A 25,232-nucleotide genomic window follows, 5' to 3' on the forward strand; every position below is an offset into this window, starting at 1 on the left:
CGAGCGGCGCAGATCTCGCCCGCTATCTGACACCATCTAATAGCAATTAAAAAAATATCCCCGCGCAAAAATGTGCCTGCGCTTTTTTTTTTTTTTTAAATAAAAAAAAAATAATAAAAAAAAAAACACAACACAGCACCCAACCACCGCCGTGTGCTCGCTGCGCCGAGCAGGACGGGGCGATAGCGATCGAAAAAGAAAGTCAGCCCTCGAACTAATGCAACATCTGTAGGTGATAAAAGGCACCGAGGAGAGCTCGGCTTCTACACCAGCACCAGCACGGGGGGGGGGTGAATAAAAACACACCCTGCGAAAGGAAAACACACAGGCAGCTGCCCCCCATCAGATAATTAGAGCGCCTGCATTAATCACATTTGCAGTGGAACAAATTGTTGGAGCCCTTTTGCCCCTTTTTTCAGGGTTTGTTGTTGTAGCGAATCCTGCTCCAGTCTGGTCGGGAGAGATAAGTGGCCCTTATCTTCCCTGGCAATCTTTATCAGGATGGAGATCGGGCCTCCGCGCTTATCGGGAGCTCAGATCTACCCTAGCTGAAAGCAGAATAGAAAGGGAAAAGAAAAAAAAATTAAAAAAAATTAAAAAAATATAAAACAACACAGGCGGGCTCCTGCAAACTGCTACAAAAACGCTCGCTCCCAGTTAATTTACGAAGTGGGGGATAAAAAAAATAAAATAAAATAAAATAACACAACACGTATGTATTAAAACCCCAGCAGCCGGCGAGAGGCACATCAGCAGCACGAGATCAATCTGCGGCTTATCAGTTCCCCCATCGGAGGAGCCGGCGCTGTGAGCGCACGCACACGCAGCTGCCAGGAGCCTCGCTCCCCAGCCCCGTGCCCGCGCTCCCCTGTTTGAAGTTAATAAATATAACGGGCTATCGGGGCGAGAGATCAGCTCCTGCTCTCTATCAGCCCCTCGCATCTATCTAGCAGCAGAACAAAAGGCAGAAGAAGAAAAAAAAATAAAAAAAAAAAAAACAAAATTAAAATAAAGCAGCAGCAGCAGCTGCAGGGAGGCTGCTGCGCTTTCGGCACCGCTGATGGAGAGGGGGGGCTGAGACGCCACCGCCCCCCCCCAGGCACGGTCTCCTGGGGCAGGTATCAGGTATTTGGGCCCCTGTAAAATGAAAAAGGTTTTGGCACCAGCTGAAAAGGCTGCGGGGAGCTGCCAGAGGTTGGCAGAGCCCTCCTGATGCCAGGGGGGATCCGGGGAGCACCCTGCATCCAGGAGGGGGGGCTCAGGACCCCCTCCCCAAAACACCCATCCCCCGGGGAAAGTCGCTGCGTCAGGAAGGTTTGGGCACAAAAAAGCTGAAGGAGAAGGTTAAAGCAGCTGGTTAAATATAGTCCAGGGGCTGATCTTTGTCTTATCGCTCTTGGCGATCGCCCGCTCTCCCTGCGATCTCCCCTCCGAGCCCTTTATCTGCGCTGCTCATCGGGCTTCAGAAAAAAAAAAAGAAAAAAAAAAAAGAAAAAAATATAATAATAAAAAAAAAAAAAGAGAGAGAGAGATGAAGACGGAGAGAGAACATAGCGTCACTGAGGAAAATAAAATAAGCAGATATGAATCTGGAGGAGGTTTTAATGCTCCAGCCGAGATGATAAAAAGGATAGACTTTGTGGAAACAGGTCCGGTCTGTACATTAGAGGAGTCTGGTTACCAGAGCCCTGATTCATGCATACTTTCCCTCCTCGGGAGAGAGCAGTCGGAGGCAGCCGAAACGCGCTCTCGCGGCGCTCCACGTCTCTAATGACTGTTTTCATGTTGACACATACAGGAAGGGTTCCAAGCTTTCAGCTTTTAATCAGTTTTGGCCATCGCTGGCGGCCTGAGATCAGCCTCCCACTTTTATCATTTCTTCACATCTCGGCAGAAAGCAGCCGGGGAAGGGAGAACCGAGCCGCCCGCGCCCCGCCAGCGCGCCCGCCGAGGCTGGGAGCCCCCCGGAGCCCTCCGGAGCCCCCCTCTCCGTGGGCTCCCTGTGGCCGTGGCACTTTGCCCACGGGCCAGCAGGATGCTATCGCCCCATCGCTGGTGTTACTGGGGCTACTGGAGAGCTTTCTCCCGTTTTTTTCCCCCCCCAGCTGGAGCTCGCGTGCTCCATCGCCACCAGGGATGGAGCCGCCCGGGCACGGGGAAGGAAACCCAAGGAAATCAGGTAAAAAAAAAAAGAATTATCCAAAAGGAAAAAAATTAAAAAAAAAATAATCAAGGAGGCAGCCGGGACTATTTTTAACTCTACCCGGGTAAAAGTCTAGCTGAGCTTTATCACCAGAACAATCACCCCAGGCAGGGAAACAGGTAGGTGCAACTCAGCCTTGCAATTATTTCAAGAGAAAGATAAAGCTGTATTATCACATGGTGGCCAGCCTTCCCTATCCTCGCATCTCGGCCTTATCGCCAGCTTCGATCGACTCAAGGGGAAAAAAAAAAAAAAAAAAAGAGAGAGAAAAGAAAACCAACAGAGAGGAAGGAGGGGGGTAAAAAAAAATAAAAGCAACCAACAGAGCCCGGCACCGAAAAAACTTCCAGCACTTTGCCCAATTTCTTGGAAAATTGCACATCGCGCCGGTGGGCACTGATAATAGGGTTTTTGGGGGGTCCCAAAGAGACACCCCCAGGATGCCAATCCCCCCCCAGCCCTAAGGAGCCTTTGGGTGCCGGGGGAGCCCCCACGGAGCTGGGGGAGCCCCATGGGGGACGGAACCCCCCCGTGGGCGGCCCCGGGGAGCCCCGGCCCCGCTGCAGCTGAGCGGCGGGCAGGGGAGATAAGATCCCAAATTTGAGGCTGTCCCGACAGAGAGATCTTTATCGGGCCGGGACTCGCGGAGCGGAATATTTGCGAGCTTTAATCGGGGGGGGGGGGGGGGGGGCCCATCGGGAACCGGGATCGGAGGAGCCACCGAGGTGGCGGGGAGGGGGAAATGGGAAAAAAGGGGAAAAAGGGGAAAAAAAGGGGGAAAAGGGGAAAAAAGGGGAAAAGGGGGAAAAAAGGGGAAAATGGGGAAAAAAAGGGGAAAATGGGGAAAAAAAGGGGAAAATGGGGAAAAAAAGGGGGAAAAGGGGAAAAAAAGGGGGAAAAGGGGAAAAAAAGGGGGAAAAGGGGAAAAAAAGGGGGAAAAGGGGAAAAAAAAGGGGGAAAAGGGGAAAAAGGGGAAAATGGGGGGGGGGCGGCGGGGACGAGCTGGGAATGGGGAAGGGGGACGGGGAACGGGGGGGGCACAACCGGGACCGGGGCTCCCGGGGGAGGACCGGGGCAGAAGGGAAGGAGCAAAGGGGGGTGGAAAAAGATAAATATAAATTAAAACCCGAGGTGAGGCAGCACCGGGGGGGGGCAAACCGGGACTCACGTTTGATCTGCCGGGGGTTGCTCTGTTTCCTCCTGGACATCGCTCGGCGGGGGGCGAGCCCGGCGCCCCGGCTGGCTGCTGGGCGGTGCTGGTGGAGGTGGGTGGGTGCCGGTGGTGGTGGTTTTTGGGGGCGGCAGCGGCAGCCCCCCCCCCACCCCCCGGGGCCGCTCGCATTTGCCCGCCCGCCCTCGCTGCCGGGGCCGGGCCGGGGCCGTGCGCGGCGGGAGCGGAGCCGCCGCCGCCGCGGGATTTTTCTCAATGGGGCGCGAGGCCGCCTCGAGCCCGCCCCAGCCCCCCGAAGGGGCGTGGCCAACCGCCTCCGAGGTTTCTGATTGGTTGGTGGCCGCTAAGCCACGCCCGGTTTTTCCCAGGAGGACACGCCCACCGGATGGCGTAGCCGGCGCGCGCGCGCGCTCGGCGCGTAAAGGGGCGGGGCGTGGGGCGCGGAGGGCGACCCCCACCCCCATAGGGGTCCCCTTTTTGGGATCCCCTTTTTGGGGTTTCTGCCCCCCCCGTAGGGTACCCAAGGTTCTGCTGTGAGGCCTCAGCCCCCTCCCCAGTTTGGGGTCCTGACCTCATTTTGGGGTCCTCGGAGCGTCCCGTAGGACCCCAGCGCCCCCAATTTGGGGTCCCAACATCTATTTTAGGGTCTTCAGAGTGTCCTGTGGGACACCAGCCCCCCAATTTGGGGTCCTGACCTCATTTTGGCATCCTCAAAGCACCCTCTGGGACCCCAGCCCCCCCAGTTTGGGGTCCCAACATCAATTTTAGGGTCCTCAGAGCATCCTGTGGGACCCCAGTGCCCCAATTTGGGGTCCCAACATCAATTTTAGGGTCCTCAGAGAGTCCTCTGGGACCCCAGCCCCCCAATTTGGGGTCCCAACATCAATTTTAGGGTCCTCAGAGCATCCTGTGAGACCCCAGTGCCCCCCATGGGATCCCAACCCCTCCCTGGTTGCCCATTTTGGGGTGCACCATGAATCCTGACCCCCTCCTTTGGGGTCTCCAGCTCCCCTTTGGAGCCACTGAACTCCCTGAGGGACCCCAAACCCACCTGGGACCCCCACCTCGGGGTGCACAGAGGGGCCCTAGCACCCAGGGGGCCCCATCCTGCCGTGCCCCGTCCCCCTCTGCATTGGGACCCTTGGGGCGCCTGCAGGGTGCTGCCCCCAAATTTCGGCACCCCGCTAGTTCCTTTCTGCCTCTCCCCCTGGCCCTTCAGATCCCACCATGCAACGCTGGGTGTGCTTTTTTTTTTTTCTTCCTTTTATTTTCTTTCTCATTTTTTTCCTCTATCATTTTTTTCCTCTATCATTTTTCCCCCTCTTTTTTTTTTTTTTTTTTTTAAAGGGTTTTTAATTAGCTTCCTGTTTCAATGGTGGGATAATGAGTTTTAAGCGGCACATGATTCCAGTAAAGAGGTCAAGCCGGCAATGAGGATGTCAAAAGAAATTAAGTTAGGAATTAAGAAGAGTTCCAGGGGTACGAGAGAAACTGGCGAGGGCGGGCGGTGCGGCGCAGGAGAAGGGTTTGCTTTGCGCCCGCTGTCAGCCCACCCCCAAAAGTCCCAGCAAGGCGTGTGGGGTGGTTTCACCTCATTTGGCCCCAAGCTGCAGACCTGGAGACCGCCAGAGCTCGGGGTTGGTGGCTCAGCTTCCAGCGCCTTGCTGCTCCCTGCCATGTGCGTAACGTCACCGAGTGCCCACAAATGTCCCTGCGGGGCCGTGGCACCGGGTGCTGCCCGTCCTCTGCTTCGGGTCTGCTCGGAGATGAACCCCTGGGGCATTGGGGGCTCCACTCCCCGAAGCCACCTTGGGGGTTTCCTTTGTTGTTTGGGGGTCAGGGCGCTGGGGGTGGCACCCTTGGGTGCGTCCCTGAGGCTTGGCACCAATATCGGGTAGCCGAGGGCGCTGGCTCGCACCGCATCCTGCTGGGGATACCCTTCAGTTCATGGGATTATCATGGGATCATAGAATATATGAGTGGGAAGGGATCCAAAAGGATCATTGAGTCCGACTCCTGGGTCCCCAAAGGACCACCAAAAATAAGAAAAATAATAAAAAAAAATCAGACCAGGTGTTACAGCGCACGCCAACAAACACACGGATCCGTGGGGGGCGAGTGGGCATAAATGGGGTTGGGCACCAAGTGGCTGCCTCTCACCCTACAACGAGCAGCCAAAAAACCCTCAAACCAGCCAAAAAGCCCTCAAACCCAACAAAAACCCCTCAAACTAGCCAAAAAAACCCTCAAACGTGCCAAAGGCTGCCTGCAGCACCAGCCCTGCCCCAGGGACGAACAGGTTGCAGTCCTCACCCTTGCGCATTCCTCGCCAGTGTCCTTTTAATTAGCTCCTTGGCACCCTCCCAAGCCCTCCGAGATCCCCCCCGAGGCCTGAGAATTTGCAGTCGCTTCAGAAACCATGGGGCTGACGGCCGGGTCTGTGCTGTGGGACCCTCCCCGAGCATCTCCCCACCCCATTACCCCGCCTGGGTCCCCATGGGTGCCCCTGCGTGGGTGCCACCCGCCGTGGCGCGGGGCCGGCTGCCGGTGACAGCACCACATCTCCTCGTGGGTGGCGTTTTTCTTCCTTCCCCCCCCCCTCCCTCCCTCCCCATCCCGTTGTGTTTGCAGAGAGATTGTTATAGGGTAACAGAATAAATAGCGTGTTTTCCCGAGGAGTGAATTACATGCCTGCAGAGCAGAGATAATGCGCCGGCAGCCGTTTCCCCCATTGTGCGCGAGGTGACATCTTTTTATGGAGCTGTGTACATTTGTATTAGTGCCAATTAATCTGGGGCGATATTATTAGAGACGCAGGGAGAGGATGTGTCGGCGGAGGAATGTAAATGGAAAAAGCTGAGGCGCTGCCTCGGCCATATTTTAGGGCCGAGGGGCGGGCGGCGGCGGCGCTGGGCACCCCGAGAGGTGCAGGGCACCCATGGGAGCTGTGCCGGTGGGTGGCACAGCAGGGCTCTGCCTGGGGCTGCGGGAACAGCTGCAAAAAGTCGTATTTTAGGCTTTTTATTTTTTGGCCTAAAAGGGAGGAATTGCATCCGGGGTGCCCCCGCAGGGCTGGGTGCCGGGCGGGCCCTGCCACCTACCGGTGCGCACCGCTGGCCCTGCTGCCACTCGTCACCTGCTGCCAGGTGGTGGCAGGGTGCAAAGAAATGGTGCCCCTTGCTCCTGGGGGGTCGTCAAAGCTCAGGGGAAATGTGCAGACAATCTTTCCCAACCCCATGCCCTGCTGGAAGCCCCAAATTCAAGGCTGGGGTTTGGGTTGGGCTCCATGATCCTTGGGGGTCCCTTCCAACTCAGGGTATTTTAGGGTTGTATCATCTCTTGGAGCTGTTTTTTTTTTTGTTTTTTTTTTTGTTTTTTTTTTTTGGTGGTGGTTTTTCTTATTTTTTTTTTTCCCTATTGGCTTCACCCCCAGGAAAATTCCCTTTGCAACCCCCCAAAGTTTCCCTGGGGGCCACATCTGCAGAGCTGGCACGAGGGGAGCACCGCGCCCCCATCCCGCTCGCTTCCACATTTTCAATTCGCACCCTTCAACTCCTGCAGGAGGCAATGGGTGCACATGTCCCTGGCAAGGGAGATGTGGGGGCCAGGATTTAAATGCTTGCTGTGCAAGGAACGGCCAGATTTGACTCAAGAGCAACAAAAAAATCTCCAGCCCCTGCTAGCAGCGTGACAACCATGGTGGATCCCGTTATCCGCCCGGCACGGCGGAGAGGCTTAAAGCACCTACAGCTCGGAAACTTGGATGCAGGGCTTAGAAGAAAAGGCAGCTGGGTTTGGGGGGGAGCTCTAAGAGCAAACAGCAGCTGGAAAAAAGCCACAGCAGCGAGGAGCAGCAGGGCTCATCCTTCCTCGCTGGCATCACGCTGGCGGGGGCCTCGCAATCCGCCAAGTGTCAACGGCGATGCGCACGGGTAAATGCAAGACTCAGCAAACTCCGGGGCTTTTGGAGCTGATGGAAGCTGGGGGGGATTTTTTTTTCCATCTCCCATCTTGGAAGGGAAAAGGAAGAATTAAATATTCCAGCTGTGGCTTTAGCAGCTCGGGGAGCTGCAGGGAGGATGCTGGGCTGGTGCTGGGGCTCGTGGCAGCGCGCAGGGGGAGCGGTGCCTGGGGTGGGCATTGCTCGGGGCACGCAGGAGGAAGGTCGGGGCTGCTTCCAAACAGCATCCCTGCACCCTGCCCGCCACAAACCTGTTGCTCCCGGTGGGATTTTATCCTCCAGGTGCCCTCGGTATGGAGCTGGGGGTGTGGGAGAGCTGCAGCAGCGAACCGGAGTGAAATATTCCTCTCCCCGCTAGGGCTGCAGCCCTGGTGAAATATAGGAGAGCGAAAACATAAAAGTCCCATTTCCAACTCCATAATATTTCCTGCCAAAACAAAGTAAAATGTGCTGCTTTAAATTTTCTGCAAAATTCTTCTGAGGTTATTTTTTTCCCTAAATTAAGCCATACTAATTATTTTCAGCCGCTTTATCTCCACTCTGCAACACACCAGGAGGGTGCAGGCGGCAAGCATTTTAAGCCTCCATAAACAAAAGAGTAGTTTGGAAAATAATTCTATCAATTAATCAAATTAATCCTGCAGTTTTCGTTACAAGCCCCAAGTGGCAAGGATTCTAGCCCGCGGTTATGAGCTATCTCTCATTGACAGCGTTTAAATGTTATGATTGCAACAGTAATTAAAGAATATAATATGCCCGGCTTTGTGTCAGCCTCCTACCTCCAGACCTCAGCGCGGCGCGGCAGAGGTCAGCTCGAGGACAAATTGGGGCTGACCAAGCTGGGGCCCCCCCTGGATAAGGCACCCGTGGGGCTGTGCCCACAGGAGGAAGGGAAATAAATGTTAGTAGGGTCTGCTGGCCACCCCGTGGATGTCCCCGTGGTGGGGACCGGGGTGTGAGGATGCTGGGGACGGGCACCGTGAGCTCCCTCACGTCCATGGGTGGTGGAAAATGGGAAGTTTTTTGTGCTGGGGGGGAATAAATGAAAGATGGAGAGGGCACCTGCAGCGTGGGCTGTGGGGAAGAGCTTGGAAATCCCCGCTGCGGCTCAGGGTCCTGCTGCAGAGCTGCTGGGAGGTGCACACTGCAAGTTGCATCTCTAAATTATTGCAATCTGGTGGCGGGGACACCAAGCCCTCCTGCAGCTGCTTCCCATGGGACACCAAAAAAATGTGCCAAGAATCCTCCTGCGGCACCATCAGCATCGTGGTCGGGGCAGGAAAGGGGCCAAGAACAGGGCTGGGGTCAGGCTGTGCCAGCACAGCCGGGGAGAAGGAGCCCACAAACGCCACACGAGACAGGGAAATTCTGTGAAAATATTGGAATATATTTGAAAAGATTAATCAGGTATGATTTTACAGTACCACCCCATATTTTCATCTCATACTTTATTTAACAATATTAAAGAGGCACTTTTAAAAGCACACATACAACATCATAAAACGGCGTTTCCTGCTCTCTCTCTGCTTCTCTGACAAAATATCAAAATAAAAACTTTTGACATAACACATTGCACCCAAGGTAAATTACCTACAATATTTTTATACAATACGAAGAATCGTAAAGGTACATATTAACAGAATAAAGCCTCTTTTTTTTTTTTCTTTTAATTTTTTTTTTAATTTTTTTCTTTTAAATCTGAAACAAAACAAAACAAAAAAAAAAATTGCAGGACAGACGCAAAGTACTCTGACTGTTCATATCACATCAGTGCATTACTTCACCTCCTTGACTTGGGAGTATTTCAATAGTATTTAGTTATCTTCCATGTCCTCGTTTGCACCTGAGATTACTTTCCGGTTCAGAAGTTCGGTTGTATAACGTGCTTGCCCAGCGTGACGTAACCCTCGCGACACTACGGAGTACCAGCATACAGGATTTTCCCTAACCTTTGATTTTCCTGCTTTGTTTTCTCTTCCAGGTAACGGCTACTTCCTAACGGTTCCCTTTTAGTTATTTTATTTCATTTTTATTTATTTATTTATTTTATTATTTTTTTTTCGATCAAGGAAGTCTGTATTCACATTACGAAATAAGAATAGCACCAGTAACTGCATAGTAAAAAGCGGATACCTATAATAGCCACTAACTCGATACAGTAAGATAGGTTTAGAAGTTATACCGTTGAGGGCACTCGGCCGGTACCGGTGCGGTGCGGTGAGTTGGCACAGTTTTGTCGTTGCGCAAAAAAAAACAAAAAAACAAAAAAACGACCCCACGTGAACAAAAACAACAACAAAAAAAGAACAAAACCCCCCGAAAAACCCTAAAACACAAGAGTTTGTCACAAGTGTCAAGGTGCAGTTTGCTAGCGGTGGCAGCTCTCCTCCGTGCACATCACCTACAGTGGTCAAAGGGCGGCGGCGGCGCTCGGGCAGCTCGCCGGCTGCTTCGGTATTCTCCTGACGACGTAGAAACAAATCCTTAGGGATGGCTGTCAGAATATGGGACACTTGATGCTTAATTTAATTTTTATTTTATTATTTTTTTTAATTGTATCATCTCTTAGGCCAGCTCCCAATTAAATGAATTGTACGGGATTATTTGTGCAAAATCTTCCAAAAAAAAAAAAAAAATTGGCTTTCTACAGTGTACTGCACCTTATGAATAAGACGTCTACGGAATGAAGTTCATCTCTTCAAGTACTCTGTACAAAGATAACACAGACACAGCCTCAAAAGGGTCTGAGATTTGCAAGTATCCTTATAACCTCAGCACTTCTGCAATAAAGCATTTGCTCTTGACGATTCAGTCTGCCCAAAGCGATTACAATTTCAGTTCATGAAAATCATCAGCAACATCAAAGTTCTAGCATTTGCATGATAAATCAGGTGAATTAAAGTAGATTAGTAGACACAAAGCAAACTATTTCACAGAGGCTGCAGTGCAAGTTCATTTAAGCTAGACAGAAAAAAATCATGCTACACAAACGAATTTAATGCTTTGATAATTTCTCCCCTCGCAAACCCCGTGAAAGCAGCTGCGGATCACCATAAGTCACTTCCATAAATTACTCTGAAGTCTCTCTCCTTAAAGGAATCTTAAAGCTGGTTAATTTCTGCCCGAAGAGTTGGCTGAGCAGGTTGTTTTGGGACTCGGCCGTGCGGTAGCTGGCCGAGCCGGCGGGCTTGGTGCCGCGCGCGGGGCGCGAGCCGTGCAAGGAGCCGCGCGGGGCCGGCGCCGTGCCCTTGGCCAGCACCTGGTGCAGGCTCTTCCCCAGAATGGCTTTCCTGCGCCGCACGTCCCCGTTGGCGTGCCGCAGCTCCCCTTTCTTCTGGTTGCAAGCGTCCAGGACCATCTTCTTCAGCTGGGTGCCCATCTTGGGCTTGGGGAGCAGCCTGTTGCCGTGAGCATCCCTCCTCCCCGGGGACAGGGCAGGAGTTTCGGCGATGCTCCAGTCGGCACGCTTCAGCTCGCCGCTGCTCTCGCTCCTGCCCGGACCCGGTGCTCGTCCTTTCTTCTTCTTCCCGTCTCCCTCCATGTTCTCCCGGGAGCCGGCGCTGCCCCGGTGGCTCAGGGATTTGTGCTCTTTCCTCCTCTTGGGGTGAAGCTTGGCGGTGTGGCCGGCAGAATCTCCTCGAGGCTGGTGGCCGGAGGATCTGCTTGGGTTGCCACCGTGGTCCCTGGTGCCGGCGCTGCTCTCCTTGGTGCCACCATCGGGCGCGGATTTGTCCTTTGCCACGCTGCCTTGCTGGCCCTCCTCGGGAGCAGCCTCACCACCAGGCTGGTTCCCCGTGGTTTTTTTCTGGGAGGCCGAATCTTTGGCAGCCCTGTTCAGTGCGGGTGATGCTGTCTTGTCCTTCAGGGGCAGGGGCTGGTGGGCAGCCTCCGGAGAAGTGGCTTTGGATGCGCCTTCCCAACAAGAGGCCTCGCTGGCGCTGGGGTTGCCCCATTGTGTCCTGTGGGTCTCCTTGGCTGGTGGAGCCTCTGCCCCTTGGGAAGGAAGCTCCGAGACCTTCTTGGCAAGCTGGAGAAATGGGATCCCATCCACGGCATCGGTGGCTGCATCAGGGTTTTCCAACCCCCCCGCTATGTATTCGTCTTTGTTGCTTGCGCTTGTTCTCTTATGGGCATCGGCGTAGCCGCGCTTCTCGGTGAGGTGTGGAGGAGACAGCTTTTGGTCTGTGGCTTGGCTGCACGCTAACCCAGCCAGGTCAAGGCTAAACCCGGGCGAGTCCAGGAAAGGAAGCGGTTTCCCATCAAACGCTCCTTTCTCCAGCTCCTCGATGGAGAGGGCAGCGATGTGGCCGAGCTCGGCACCGCCGGCCGCAGCTTGCGGCAAAGACGGAGAGAGGCAGGGTGGAGGCGGCAGGGTGTCGAACTGGGATTTCTCCATCTCCGCCAGGAGGTCGGAGAAGTCACCCACCAGGTCTTCGGTTTTCACGGGGGGTTGGGGTTGAGGTGCTGCCGGCTCCCTGGGTGCTCCAGGGAAGGGCTCAGAAGGAGGCTGGAGGCTGGGGCTCGCAGGATCCACCAGCTGCAGGTCACCAGCGTGGGCCAGGCGGTCTGTTGAGGTGCCGTGGGGAGCAACCTTCCTCTTCTTGCTCGGCGGCACGCCGTCCTCCCTCACCTTCTCCCTGCCCTCTTTGGAGGCAGCGCCGGGCCTCATGACCCCTCTGAATTTGAAGGTCCTGTTGCTGCCCGCAAGGTGCTTCTCCATGTGCCGGTCGTACTGCTCTTTCTTGGAGAAGGTGTAGTTGCACATGCTGCAGATGAAGGACTTCTTGATAACGTGCATGACGTCGGCGCAGAGCTCGCAGGCGTACAGCGTGGTGTGCTTGATCTCCTGCTCCTCCACTATCCCGTGCTCCTGGCTGAGGTGGTTTCGAAGCTCTTTGGTCTCCTGGTAGAACATGGGGCACTTGTGGCACAGGTAAATCTTCTGCAGGCTGTGCACCACCAAGTGCCGCTGCAGCTTGAAGGGCTTGGGAAACTGCTTGCCGCAGTGATGACAGTCCCTGGAAGGATCCTTGCAGTCGGGGTGCATGGGGACAGATTTCGGGGTGCCTTCGCTTTTTGCTGGGTGCTCCGGAGACGGACTGGCGGATGCTTTGGAGGAGCTGGGTGCAGGAGGCTTCACCTTGACGCTGCTGCTCTCCGAGGGCTCTTTCACCGCCTTGACCTCCTGCTCCGGAGGCAGCTCCCTGGGGCTCCTGCTCTCCCTGCTGGGCGTGTGCTTGCTGCTGGGCTCGGCGTGCCGGGAGGACCTGCTGGGCTTCCGACACATGATGGTGTTGAGGAATTGGGTGACGGCGTCGTTGTCCTCACCGAAGCAGGCCGGCAGGCCCATCACGGACTTCTGCGCTTGCCCCTTGCGAGCGAACTGGGTGGCATGCTCGCGGAGGTGCTCGTTGTACATCCAGACGTCGGAGATCTCCTTCAGGCACATCCCGCAGGCCCACAGCCCGGCCTTGTTCTTGGCGTGCTTCTCCTTCAGGTGGTCCCTCAGCTGCTCCCGTGAGCTGAACTTGCGCTGGACGCACATGTAGCAGGTGGGCGGCGGGGAGGGGTTGTGGGTGAGCTTGTGGAAATCCAGCTCGCCCAGCGTCAGGAACCACTGGAAGCAGACTTTGCACTTGTACTGCTTGTCCTTGGCCTTGATGGTGATGTCACCACGGTTTTTGCCCAGCTTCCCATCTTCTAGCTTACTTCTGCCGTGCTTGCTGTGCTGCCCCGGCTTTGGCTTGAAGCTTGAAGCGCCATCGTCCCCGCTACCGGGGAGCTCTTCGCAAGAACCGAAGAAGCACACGTCCCTCATTTTCAGCTTGGCATTCAGCATCTCGATGTCGATGGTGTGGAATTCGGGAGAGTCTGAATCTTCGCTGCTCTTGCCATTGTAGGGCTCCTCCGCCAGGTCGGGGGGCTCGGAGCTCGTTTCTCCAAGCGAGTGCTCGTTCTCCAGGCCCCCCGGAGCCTCAAACATCCCCTCGGTGGCCAGGCTCTCTCCCTCTTTCTCCAGCCCGGCCCAGATGCTCAAGCTGGGGCCGTTGTCCATGTGGCTGTTCTGGCACAAGAACGTTAGCACGTTGTCCTCCAGGTCAGTGACATCTCTCCCAGGGCTGGCCTTCTCTCCGTCCGAGCGCAGCGCCGTGCTGGCGGCTCCACCGGGACCTGCTTCCCCGCTCCTCGCCTTGCTGCCGTGACACATGTTCAGCATCAAGGCGTCGTCGATGGAGATGGTTTCGTACTCGCAGGGGTCCTCCCTGGTGACACAGAAGGAGCCGGTGTCGCTGAGGTCGGACGCCAGGCGGATGGAGAAGAGGTCGATGGCACCCGCCGGCCGCAGGCTCACTTCGGTGATGGGCTTGGGCTTTTTGCTGCGCTTCCCGTACACCCGCGTGCACTTCCTCCGGATGAGCTGCTCGTCCCGAGGGAACAGCTGGGAGAACGTGGGGTCGTCGTCAAACAAGCCCTGGAGGTCGGAGGTGGCCGCGTTGTCCCCGTGGTGCTCCCGGCTCGGGGTCAGCTCTGCCTTCGCCCAGCGCTTTGGCTCCGCGGGAGCGGGGCTGGCCGCCGGCGGGGGCTGCAGAGCTCCATGCGTGGGAGCCTTTTGGGGGGTTTCCAAATCATTTGTCTGCACATTTGGTACCCCTGGGGAAGGTGATGTGACACCCCCTGGGGCACTGCTCCATTTCCCAGTGCCGTTGCCTCCCGAACTGCCTCCTGTCTCAGCCTCCATCTCCTCTGTGCCATCACGGTGCTGCTCCTCGCCTACCTCACCCAGTCCCTCCTCCACTTGCTTCACGAACCCCCCAACCCACGCTCTGCAAGCCTGTGTGCTTTCTGCTTCACCTGGCTCTTCCCCCCCCTCGGGACAGGGAGCTGTGCCCGTTCCTGGCTCCTTGCTGACCTCCTCTGAAGGCACCACCCTGTCGCCCGGGTCCTCTGCGAGCTCGGCTGCGCACGGGGACTGCTTCGCTTTTGGAGGGGATGAGTTGGGTAAATTTTGTTCCTCTGTGGAAATGCACCCGCCCGGCTCACGCAGGCCCTCCGTGACAGCGGGCAGGCTGGGGCTGAGGGCAGCAGGGGCAGGACCTGAACTCTTCCCCAGCTCACAGGGACCATCGGGCTCATGTCTGCTGGGAAACGCCTTTGCTTTCCTCCGCCTCACTTTCCTGTTCAGCTTCTTCTCGGAATTGCCGTTTACCCCTCCGGGATCTTTGCTCTGGCTCCTCCTGCCCTTCTCCCCCTTCCTGCCCTGCCTCCCCGGGTCCTCTCCTGCCCCCGTCTCTGCGCGCTGCCCCTTGGCCTTCATCTCCCTGTGCGCAACACGCGTGCGGTGCAGCTCCTGGGACACCTCGAGGGATATCACGCTCAGGTCGCTGAGCACCCTGCTCACCACCTCCTGCATCTGCGCGCTGGGCTCCTTCTCCAGGCCCGTGCACATTTTCTTGGGCGCGTGCTCAGCAGCATTTGGCACCTGGGAGCCGCAGGTTTTCTCTCTGACAGCCTTCAGGCTCCTTCTGGGGACCTTCTGGGCTGCCCTCGATGTCTCGTCCACAGGAATCAAGGCGGACCTGGGAGTCCTGCCGGGCTTCACCTGGTGCTTGACAGCTTTGTGCCGGGTCAGGCCGGGCTTGGAGCGGAAGGAGGCTGAACAAATGTCGCAGGTGACCTGGAGCCCGTTGGGCTTCTTTTCTTTCTGCAGTTCGTTTTGGGAAGGGCTCGGGGTGCTGTGACTTGTGGTGCCCTCTCCTTGGCCCATGTTATTTAGCACGCAACTCGCAGCTTCTCCACTGTGCTCAGCCCTGTGGCTCGTGGGTTTCTCCCCTTTTAAACTCTTTTCTCCGATCTCTGTGGTTTTGGAAAGATCACCAGTTCTCACCTCTGCTGCCTCTGAAGGCTGGTGGCCATTTGATTCGGCAGGACCAAGATCTCCTGTCCTTTTAAGCCCTCTACAGACAGCAGCTGGCACCTGCTGAACAACAAAACCGTTGGACAAAGCCTCCGGTTCATTCCGATGCTTATTTCCATCATCGCAGCAGTTCTCAAGCTTTTTCTCCCGATTTAGGTTCACCTCTCTTTCTGTGAACACCAGATCTGTGGTGGGTTGCGTTGGGTAATTCTGGGTTTCCAGAGGAATGGAGTTAATGACCACGTCGGTGATGGTGCACGCTTGGTTTTCTCTAAAATGAGATCCTGGCAGCATGGCACCAGCACTTTCGGGTCCCTCTTTCCCACCCCGTTTGTGGCTGAAAGGCGAGCAGGGAGGCGAGCTGTCCTTCCTGCATGGCTCCTGGGCACCATCCACCTCCACGGCAGAGCCCACCAGGGCATCAGCGCGCAGAGGAGCGCAGGCTCTCGCCATCCCTTCTCTTTCAGGCTGCCCGTAGCTTCCCAAAACACTTTCGGGGGACTGGTGGTGACCGTCCCCACCTGCCTCTGTTGGCGTGGCCCCGCAGTGATGCAGCAGGGGAGGAAAAGCAGGGGTCCTGTTCCATGTCACTTGCTCTGATGGGCTCGGGGTGGGGTGGTGGGTGTGAGTGCCATCGGCCTCAGGAGGACATCTGGTCACAAGGAATGAGCTCGAGGCGTTCAGCGGGGACCTGCTGTATTTGTTCTCTTCCAAGAGCTGACTGCCGAAGCCGGGGGATTCTCCTCCCTCGGTCCCACCACTCTGCAAGTATTTGGGGTGAGGAAAACCCATCGGCGAGGGCAGGCTGGCCAGAGATTCACCTGCGTAATGACAGCCGTTGGGGGACTTTTTCTTACCATTTCCTTCTCTGGGAAGCTTCGCATTTACTTTTGTGTCCTGCAGCAATCGGGGATGTGTGTGGGGCTCGTTGGAGGGGCTGAGTGTGCTGGTGGGGCTGGCAGGGGCACTGCCCGTGCCCACGGAGCCTGCTGCCAGCTCGTCCCGGTCAGCTCCCCGGCACCACGCTCTGCGTTCAGCCTCGTTTGTTCCCAGCCCTGCTGATGTTGCACTGCCCAGCGTTTCTTTCTCCATAAAACCACAGCTTAAATGTGATTGCTCATGTGTTTTAAATGCCAAGGCCGCTTTGTTTTTATCTTTACGCTCCTGCTCTTCCACGAGCCGATCAGCTTTCTTTCCTTGCCCTGGCGGTGGGGTCACCGCTGCGTTTCTGAGTGGCGAGAGGTCATTTTGCTCTCGGGGAGCACCATCTGCACGGATATTAATGTCATTTGCCTCCTCGTCTTCATTTGCTAAGTGCTGCAGCTCCGCCACATTATTTTGCAGCTCCGGGCCAGCAAACGTGGATAGTTTTGCACTGTAGGAGCCCATGGCACTGAACGGCTCCAGCTGCCTGCAGGCACCGGGGAATGGCACAGCCTCTTTAGCTGGGGCAGCGACGCTTTCTGCATTGCCCACGACGGGGACGTCCCCTTCCCCTGGGGCAGGGCGATACGCCTGATTTTCACCATCACCACTCTCCTCTTTCTGCTCCTGCTGGCCCTTGCTGGCAGCAGGGGGGTGGCCGGGGGCCAGCAGCACGGGGAAGCAGGGCATCAACAGCTCCTCTTCGTTGCTCTTCACCGTCCGTGCCACGAAGAGCTGGAGCTGCTGCAGCGGGTTGGCGTCTTGGGAGGCTGATGTCCTCTGGGAGCTGCTCTCCTTGGGCAGGCTCAGCATGTGGAAGAGCAGAGCTTTGTGCTTGCTGGCTTTGTCGCCGTGCCCGGGAGCTGGCAAGGCTGCGGGGCTCTTCCTTTCCTCCGCTTCTTCCAGCAATGCAGACCCTCCGCCATCCCCCTTAAAGTCCAGGGCACTTTTCACCATCTGGGGTTCCTTGGACTTGCCAAAGGGTCTCTCTTCTGCATCTGGGACCTCTTTGATGTGAGGCGAAAAGGGGAGGTCCATGGCTGTGGCTGGACCCGGCTGGAAGCTGAGCTCAGGGTTATGGTTTGGAAGATGGGCATCGAACTTCTCCAGCTCCGTGGCATCACCGAAGCGCTCACCTGGTTTCCCTGGCACAGGGAAGCTCTCTGCACCCTGCTTGCACGGCAGGGACGGCAGGGTGTCCTTGTTGGCTTCGGTTGCCTCCCCCATCCTGGCGTTGGGGACAGCAGGAGGGCTTTTTGGAGGGGTGTCCGTGTAGATGGGCACCTCAGCCGTGTCCGGCGCGCATGGGTTGGGTGGGCTTTTGGAGGAAGGCTCATTCTCCATCCTTCTGGGGCCACTTCCCTCGGTGGCCACAGCTCCCTGCAGCTGCTCCCCGCTCTCTTTGGGGCAAAACCCATCCGAGGAGGGTGGCGTGCACATCCCGGCATCCAACGAGCCGAACGCCGCCGCGGGTCCGTGCCAGGGCTCCCTGCCTCCCTCGTAGCCACCACGGGCACCCGTGACCGCCGGCTTCTCGCCCCCCAGCCTTTCCCCAGCACAGACCTTGGTGGCCAGGAGGCTCGAGGTGCCCAGCTCATCTGCCATGAACAGCCCCTTCTGGTGGCCCTGGTCTGCAGGCAGGGGTGGGAAGGGCTCGGCTGCAGATCCCCGCAGGGGTGCAGCGTGATGCTCACCCTTTGGCAGGGCGGTGGGCGCCTCGCCGCTCAGCTTGCTGGTCTGCAGCTGGCTCTCCAGCTCTGTCACCAGCCGCTTGATCTCCAGCTCGTCGTCGGACATATTATTGATAAAAGCCACGTTGTAATCCGTCATCCTGTCCGGCAGTGGCAGAGGCAGTGGGGCAGGGGGCACGGCACCCTCCTCGGGGAATTTCTTGGTGAGTGGCTTGTCCACCGCCAGGCCGTGGAAGTGAGCCATGTCTTCTGGCAGCATCGGAGCCACCTCCTCCATCAGGGACCAGTCCTTCTCCGGCATGAACGGCGGGTATGGCTGCTCGAAGGGCAGCGTCTTGCTGGGGGCACTGCTGGGGCAGGCGAAGGCTGCCACGTAGCCGTCCTTGCCGGCGGACACGCTCTCGTACAGCGGTGAATCAAACTCAGTCACGGGAAGCTCTCCAAAAATCGAGGAGGAGTCAAAGCTGAGAGGGGAGGAGACCTTGGTCTGTGGGGTCTCTGCGTTGTAGGGGGAGATGCTGGCGTGCTTCTGCTCAAAGGAACCGGTGCCGATGTCCTCCCGGCACAGATACATCTCATCCATGTGCGAGGACCCCAGGGCCGGGGGCTTTGAGAAGAGGTTGGCATCGTAGTGAGCAGGAAGGGCTTTGGGATCGAAAAAGGCGCTGTCACTGCCCACGTACGGATCGGGAGCCTTGGCAGCCAGCATCATCCCCACCGCATCGCCCCCGAATGGGGCACCCGGTGTGGCAAAGCCCTTCCCACCATCAGCGACCCCGTGAGCCTTCCCGTACTTGCTGCCTGTTCCTGAGAAGGCAGCGGTGGCACCACTGGGGCTGGGCTCGCTCCTGGACGGAGCCATCAGCTCTTCTGCGTGGTACTTCACCGTGTCACCCGTGTAGGGGGCAAACTGCTGCCTCTGGCCGACCATCGCCAGCCCGGCCGAGTCCTGAGCCTCTGGGCTGCCTTCTCCTGCCTGGTTTGCTGCTCCTTTGGGCTCTTCTGCCTCCTTCTTATGGGGGAGCCTGATGGGGCTCCTGCCCGAGGTGGCCGTGCTGGGGAGCTGCCCCTCCTGGCTCGGTGGCAGTGGCTCCTCCTTTGCATCGTCCCCTGCAGAAGCATCGGGTGCAGTGCTTGGATGGGACCTGGGGCTTGCTAGCAAAGGTTTGGCTGAGCCAACCTGCCTGGTCCCCCGCGGGACGTCCTCCTTGCTTTTCTGGCTCTTCTTTGGGCTCCTGTCCTCGGGATGGCCCAGAGCAGCCCGTGGTGTCCGTGCCGGGCTGCCCGAGTGCCTCCTCCCCATCACGGCTGCCTTCTCCCCCACCAGGTCGGTGGGACCAGCCTCGGTGGCCACGCTCACATTGGGATTGCTGCCCGTGGATGACTGGCTGCTCCTCCTGCGGGCTCTCCCGGCACAATCCCCCTTCTTGGCAGCCTCCGGACTGGAGACCCTCCTGTGCCCCGGTGCCTCCCTTTTCTGACGGTCTCTCCTCCGGCTGTAGCTCCAGGCTGGGTCTTTCTCTTTGGCTCTCTCGCCTCTCCCCGGCCGTTTCTTGCTGAAGCTGTATTTGGCTCTCCCCATAAACGCTGCCCCTCGCTTCCTCCTCCCGCGGAGCCTGCTGCACGCTGCCCCTTCGTCCTCCGAGTCGGAGACGTAGTCGTACTCCTGGAGCCGGCCCTCCTGGCTGGGGGGCTCCAGCCTCTCGTGGTGCAGGGGGGGCTGCGCCTGCTTGCTGCTCTTCGCGTGCAGCTGGTGGAGCTTGTTCTTCTGCTGCACGATCTTGTGGATGAGCTCCTTGCTCCACGTCCCACTCCGGGGCTTCCTCTTCTTCCCTTCCTTCATGGAGAACCGAGGTGGCTTGGAGCTCTTGGTGGCAGCGCCCTGCCCGGCTTCATTTTTCATCTGAGGCTCCTGGCTGTGCTTTTTGGGCTGCTTTTGGCCGGAGGCTGACCTGGAGGACACCGGTGGGACGCTGTTCTTCCTGCCCACCCGCAGCCTGGCCGTCCTCTCCTCCGCTGCCGGCTCCGTCCGCTCAGCCTCGCGGGCCACCAGCCTCCGTGCCGCCCTCCCCTTGTGGCCGTGCTGCTTTCCTGCTCGTCTCTTCGCCCTCTCCCCCGCCGTGTGGCTGTCCTCATCACAGTAACCCTCCTTCTCCTCCGCCGCTGCGTGCCTGGGTTTGCTCTCCGAGGCCAGGGCTTCCTTCGCCTTGTGGGACGCCCCGCTGCCGGCGGCCTTCATGCCCGTCAGCTCCTCGTCGGCAAACACATCTATGAAGCTGCTGTCGATCTCTGGGTTGTCCGACTGGTAGCCCAGGCCGTTGAGGGCTTCGGTGATCAGGCTGTCCAGCTTGGCATCGTCAATATCCAGGTCGGAGGCGGTGAGAGGCAAGGAGCTGGCGGCGAGGCCGTTGAAGAGGCCACCCTTCAGAGCATCCTCCTTGCCGTCGCTCTTGCTTTCCCCATCCAGCAGAAACTCCTCACCCTTGTTCAGTGCCAGCAGATGCGCCTGGGGGTCTGGAGACAGCGGCAGGCTGGCCCCGCTGGTGGTAGGGGGCTTGGGGAGCTCGGGGGGCAGCCCTCGTCGCCCCTCGGTTACCCGAGGGGGTTCCTTGGCCTCGGCGTGGGGCGCGGGGTGGGATGCGCAGAACTGGCGGTGCTCCAGGAAGGAGGCCAGGTTGCTGTAGTTCTGGTCGCACTGCTTGCAGGTCAGCAGCACGTCCAGCTGGTCCAGGCTGGCACTGCTGAGCGAGCCGGCCAGCAGGTGATGGGATGCGTAGGGTGGCGGTGGCGGCGGCTCCCCGTCCAAGCCATCCAGGCAGCTTTTGGCCACCTCCGCGCCCGCTTTGTGGAAGGGGCTCTCCGGGGAGCACTTCAGGAGGTGGTCGTCCTTCAGGACGTCGGGAGGGAAGTGGAAGGGCTTGATGGAGTCCTGGGGGTGGTAGTGGAGCGAGCCCGAGGTCAGCACCTCGGAGGGGTGGAAGGTTTTGCCGCCCTCCTTGGGATGGCAGGGGTGGTGGAAGAAGGGCGAAGGGGCGAGCGCCGCGGATAGCTGGCCGTCTTCAAAGCTGGGGTTGAGCGGGCTGCTGGACACGGGGGACAGCGAGGAGCAGGTGCTGCCGCAGGTGGGGTTGGGGACAGGGGACGGCAGCGGGGACCCGCAGGGCGAAGCTGCCACCAAGGCTGACGGCGGCAGGACCAACGCTGAGCCCGACGAGCTCCTGGAGGGAGGAGGAGGTGGTCCCGCCTGGCCCATGCTGTAGAAGAGGGCTTTGCTTCTTGAGTCGCAAGCAGGAGAGGCTGGGTCCTTGCCATTTTCGAAGGAAAAAGCGCCCGTCAAGCCGGGGTCCCCACGCTGCGCCCCGAGGCTCTCCCCCGACAGGAGCTTTTTGCCGTGATACCCTGGGGAGCTGTTTAGGGGGGGCCCTTTGTGGGCTTTGCTGCCCGGCCACTCCGGCGTGCCGAGGGGGAAAGGGAGCTTCTGGCCGCTCATCTGCCTCGACAGCTCGATCCTGTTCTGGCCGGGCACCGCAGAAGCGAGGTGTATTTGCTGCCAAGGCATCCTGGCGTTTTTCTGCCTGTGCTGCCTCTGCTCGGGGCCAGGCTGGCACTCGAATGAGAACTGGCTTCCAACAGGGTTTGAATAAGGTGCTGAGTTCTGGTCCATGGGAGAAAATGCCTTGGCGGCGCCCTCCCAGGCTTGCACGAGCCGGGGGTGGGTGGGCGCCGTAGTGGGAACGCTTGTCTCGAAAGGCACAGGTCCTGCGCTCGCGCTGCCCGCGGGGGAGCTGCAATAGGCTTTGCTCTGAAAGTGCACTTGGGAGAGGGAGTTTGGTGGCATATTCCTTCTGAGAGGGCTGCCCGGGAGCAGCAGCCGCGGGCTGGGCACACTGTCTTTGGCTGAGGCTTGCCCCTTACCGACCGGCTTTGGCACACTAGGCGAGTGTAAACTAGACGGAAAAACAGCTTGGTTTTCTTGGAAAGTGCTTGGGTTTTGGTCGATAGCACCAGAGGACGAGAGAGCACCGCTGGGGTCGCCGGGGTGCTCGCTCCTGCCCTTGTAGCACGGCAGAGGGCCGCGGTGCGGGGCGGGCGGCGGGGCCAGCAGCGGGGTGGGCACGCCGTACAGCCGGCCCGGGGGGCATGCGCCCTCGAAGGAACCGATGCCCGGCGTCTCCTCCTGCCACTCTCGGGGGGACGCGTGGAAGCCGAAGGCGCCGTGAGCCGCCTGGCCGGCGGCGAGGGCCACGTCCAGGTACTCGGCATCGCCGCGGTACGGCTCCTTCCCCGAGTCGTGCAGCAGCTGGAAGGGGAACTGGAAGGGCAAAGCGCCCAGCGCGTGGCCGCCCGCCTTGCCGCCCTCGGGGAAAGAGCTGGGCTTGACCCCGTAGCTAGCACCTGCGAAGCTCTTCTCCGGAGAGGGCCACGAGCTCGCCCCGTTCGCCTGAAACTCTAAGTAATGTAGCTGCCCATTGGTGCCGGGGCTCTTGAGGGGGATGCCGGCGGGGGGCTGCCCTTTGGGGCCGTGGGGCGGGCGCGGGGGGCCGGCGGGTGGTGAGGTATAGTTGGCGGAGGTACGGCCGGCGGTGGCCTCGGGGAAGCAGCGGCCGAAGCTCAGCTCCTCCTCCTCGGGGACGCCGGGCACGTGGAAGCGGTAGCTGCCGGCCGCGGGAGCCCGGCTGGTTTCGGGCACTTTTGGGGGGGTCACTTTTTGCTGGGGGTAGGCGATGCCGATGGTGGGGCTGGGGCGGGCGCTGGCGATGCTGAGCCGATAGAGCTGGTGCTGGCCCCGCTCGCCCTTCCCCGCCCGGCGGCTGCGCTCGCGGGCTCTGCCCTTCCCCGGGGGGGACTGGGGGCTGCCCTTGATGCCTCCCCAGCCGCTCTCGCCCGCGAATTTGGGCTTGTTGTGGAGGGACTTGAAGTCGATCTTGCCCGCCTGCTGCGGCCGGATCACGGCTTCCCGCTGGCTGTGGGGCTCCTTGTCCTTGGTGGCGGGGAAGGGCGACGTCCCCTCGCCCCCACCGGGCGCCCTGCCATCCTTCTCGCCGCAGCCTTCGAAGCCAAAGTCCTTGTCCTGCTCTTTGGGGCCGGCCTCAGCGTCGCTGATGGTGTAAACATGCTGGGTCTCTCCGGTCATGGTAGCCGGGGAGGGGGGCTACGCAGCCCCTCTTGCCCGTCCTGCTGCCGGCTCCTGCCCGCCCGTCATGGCACGGTCCTGCGGGGCCGGGCACGGGGATGGGGATGGGGTTGTGTGGGGTCCTGGGTGGCCCCAGGGCTCTGCTGCATCCTTTCAGCCCAGACCTGGAGAAAGGAGGAGAAAAACGGCAGGGGGTGAGCAGTGCTGGGGGGCAGAGGGGGTGTGAGGTGTGGGGAGACTTTGGGACCCCTTCCCTTTGTGCCGTGATGGGGTAAAGCTTTCGGTGCTGGGGGAACATCACACCTTCACCGCGAGCTGCTGAGCCAGGCACTTTTTTCCTCCCCGGGAGGCTATTTCTGGGGACTTCTCAGCAGCATAAGCAGAAAAAAGATGACAGAAGAGCTCCACCTACGGATTACCGGGAAGGGCTGGCGGCTGGGCTGGGAGCCGTGTCCCCAGGGGGGCCCCCACGTCCCAAATCTGGCAGCCAAGGCCAGAGGGATGACGAGTGCCCTCTCGGCACCCCAAAAATCAACCCCGGACCCTCAGGGCTGGGCTCCAGCAGCGGTTCTGCTCTCTGCCCATCACCGTCTCCTGCTGGAGGATGGGGTTGTTTCCCAGCCATGCTCCCCACGGCCACAAATTATCCCTGCTCCGGATTTTAGGTGCTGTTAAGTAGCTGAGAGCGTTAGAAAATCAGTCGGGAATTTACCAGCTGGTTTTATAAGAGGGGATCTGTGGGCATTAGGCAGGAAGCAAATGTCAAGAGCAGCTTTTAAAAAGCCCCTAAATTTTAGCCCCGGACATGGGTTACATTAAGGAAAAAAAAAAAAAAAAGAAAAAAAGGAAAAAAAGGAAAGAAGGAAAAAGGCAACTCCCCTTTTTGAAGATTCTCTTTTTAAGGAAGCAAAGGGATTTTTTTCTTTTTCCCTACTAAAAACACCTCTTTAGGGTCCACAAGCCTCATGCTGCAGGGGTCGAAGCCGTGTTACCACCCTAAACTTGGGAGGGGGCGGCAGGCTGCAAATAGGGGCGAGCCGCAGCTCATTAGCGTTCTGCTGATTGCAGTTCTGTTAATTACCCAGCCCCGTTTCCACGCATGCCAGCTCTGCCTGGTGCTACACAGCCTCCCGTTCCTGCCCGGGGAAGATTGGGGCAGAAAACGAGGGTTTCTCCAAGAAAAAGCGAGCGATGTGCTCCTGCAGCTCGCGGTGCCCCAGCCCTGTCCGCGAGGATGCTGCAGGGAGGTGACAGCAGGCAAGGGGACGTTTTGGGGGACTCGGCGAAGCGAAACAAACCCCGGCGTGATGCGGGATATCGATCGCGCTGGCCAAAGCCAACAGAGCCCATCAGGACGTGGGGCTCGGGCTGGCAAAACAAGGTGCCACTTATGCGCTTCGAGCTGCAGCTGTAAAGCCCGTTTGCTGCTGCTGCTGCTGAAAATTTGCAAAGGCTCCTGGCCAAGATAACAAAACCAAGGCCAGGGCTCGCTCCCTTATCACAGTCGCGCTCTTTCAGCCGCATAAAGGAGCCATTTTTTCCCGAGGAAAGGCTCGTTTGTGTATCCGAAAAGCTGCGGCGTGGGCATGGCGAGGACTGGGGATCGCAGTTGTGATGGTGCCGAGCGCCAGGAGAAACAAACCCCGCGCTGGCAGAGGAGTTTGGAGGTGGGGAAGGTGGGGAAAGAGGAGCTGGTGGCACGCAGGAGCTGCTGGAGAGCCACGGGTGCCGTGGTGGTGGCAGAGCCTCGGCAGGGCATGGGGAGAGCTCACCCCATAGATGGTGCCCGGGATAAGGGCAAGGCGTAAATTAAGGTTTTGTGCCCCAAAACTGTGGCTGAAGCATCCGTGCAGCAGGGCTCGGGGAATCTGTCCCCACTGGTGGTGGCCCTGGTGTCCCACTGAGCGCACAAGACCAGCACTGGTCACGTTCCTCTGGCTGTTTCCTTTATATTTATATTTATATTTATATTTATATTTATATTTATATTTATATTTATATTTATATTTATATTTATATTTATATTTATATTTATATTTATTTATATTTAATTTACTCTCAGCCTGCTCCTCTGCCAGTCTCTCAGCTGGGCCCAGGCTCCTCTTTGGGTTTTAGATGTTTCAGCTCCTGGAAGAGGAGTTTGGAAGCGACAAGACGGGGGCAAAGGGAGTTTGCATATTCAAAATGACTAAATAAAAAGTGATATTTCTTAAAAGACACCTGGCTAGGGGGG

The 25,232-nt window shown here is 58.2% G+C and overlaps 2 protein-coding genes across 7 annotated transcripts in view; both read right to left on the reverse strand.

The window, feature by feature from the left end:
• ZFPM1 (zinc finger protein, FOG family member 1) overlaps positions 1 to 3,632 on the reverse strand; it is a 31,794-nt gene extending 28,162 nt beyond the window's left edge. For both annotated transcript variants that reach the window (XM_072043657.1, XM_072043656.1), the window contains exon 1: positions 3,372 to 3,632. In XM_072043657.1, coding sequence (XP_071899758.1) covers positions 3,372 to 3,411 — 40 coding nt within the window. In that variant the 5' untranslated portion in view covers positions 3,412 to 3,632. The remainder of the gene's footprint in view (positions 1 to 3,371) is intronic.
• A 5,069-nt stretch (positions 3,633 to 8,701) lies between these two features.
• The window catches only part of ZNF469 (zinc finger protein 469), a 220,188-nt gene continuing 203,657 nt past the window's right edge, over positions 8,702 to 25,232 (reverse strand). For all 5 annotated transcript variants that reach the window (XM_072043895.1, XM_072043896.1, XM_038185622.2 and 2 more), the window contains one exon: positions 8,702 to 23,163. In XM_072043895.1, coding sequence (XP_071899996.1) covers positions 10,406 to 22,999 — 12,594 coding nt within the window. In that variant the 5' untranslated portion in view covers positions 23,000 to 23,163 and the 3' untranslated portion in view covers positions 8,702 to 10,405. The remainder of the gene's footprint in view (positions 23,164 to 25,232) is intronic.

This window comes from Anas platyrhynchos, chromosome 12 (genome assembly GCF_047663525.1).
Source record: "Anas platyrhynchos isolate ZD024472 breed Pekin duck chromosome 12, IASCAAS_PekinDuck_T2T, whole genome shotgun sequence".
NCBI lineage: Eukaryota > Metazoa > Chordata > Aves > Anseriformes > Anatidae > Anas > Anas platyrhynchos.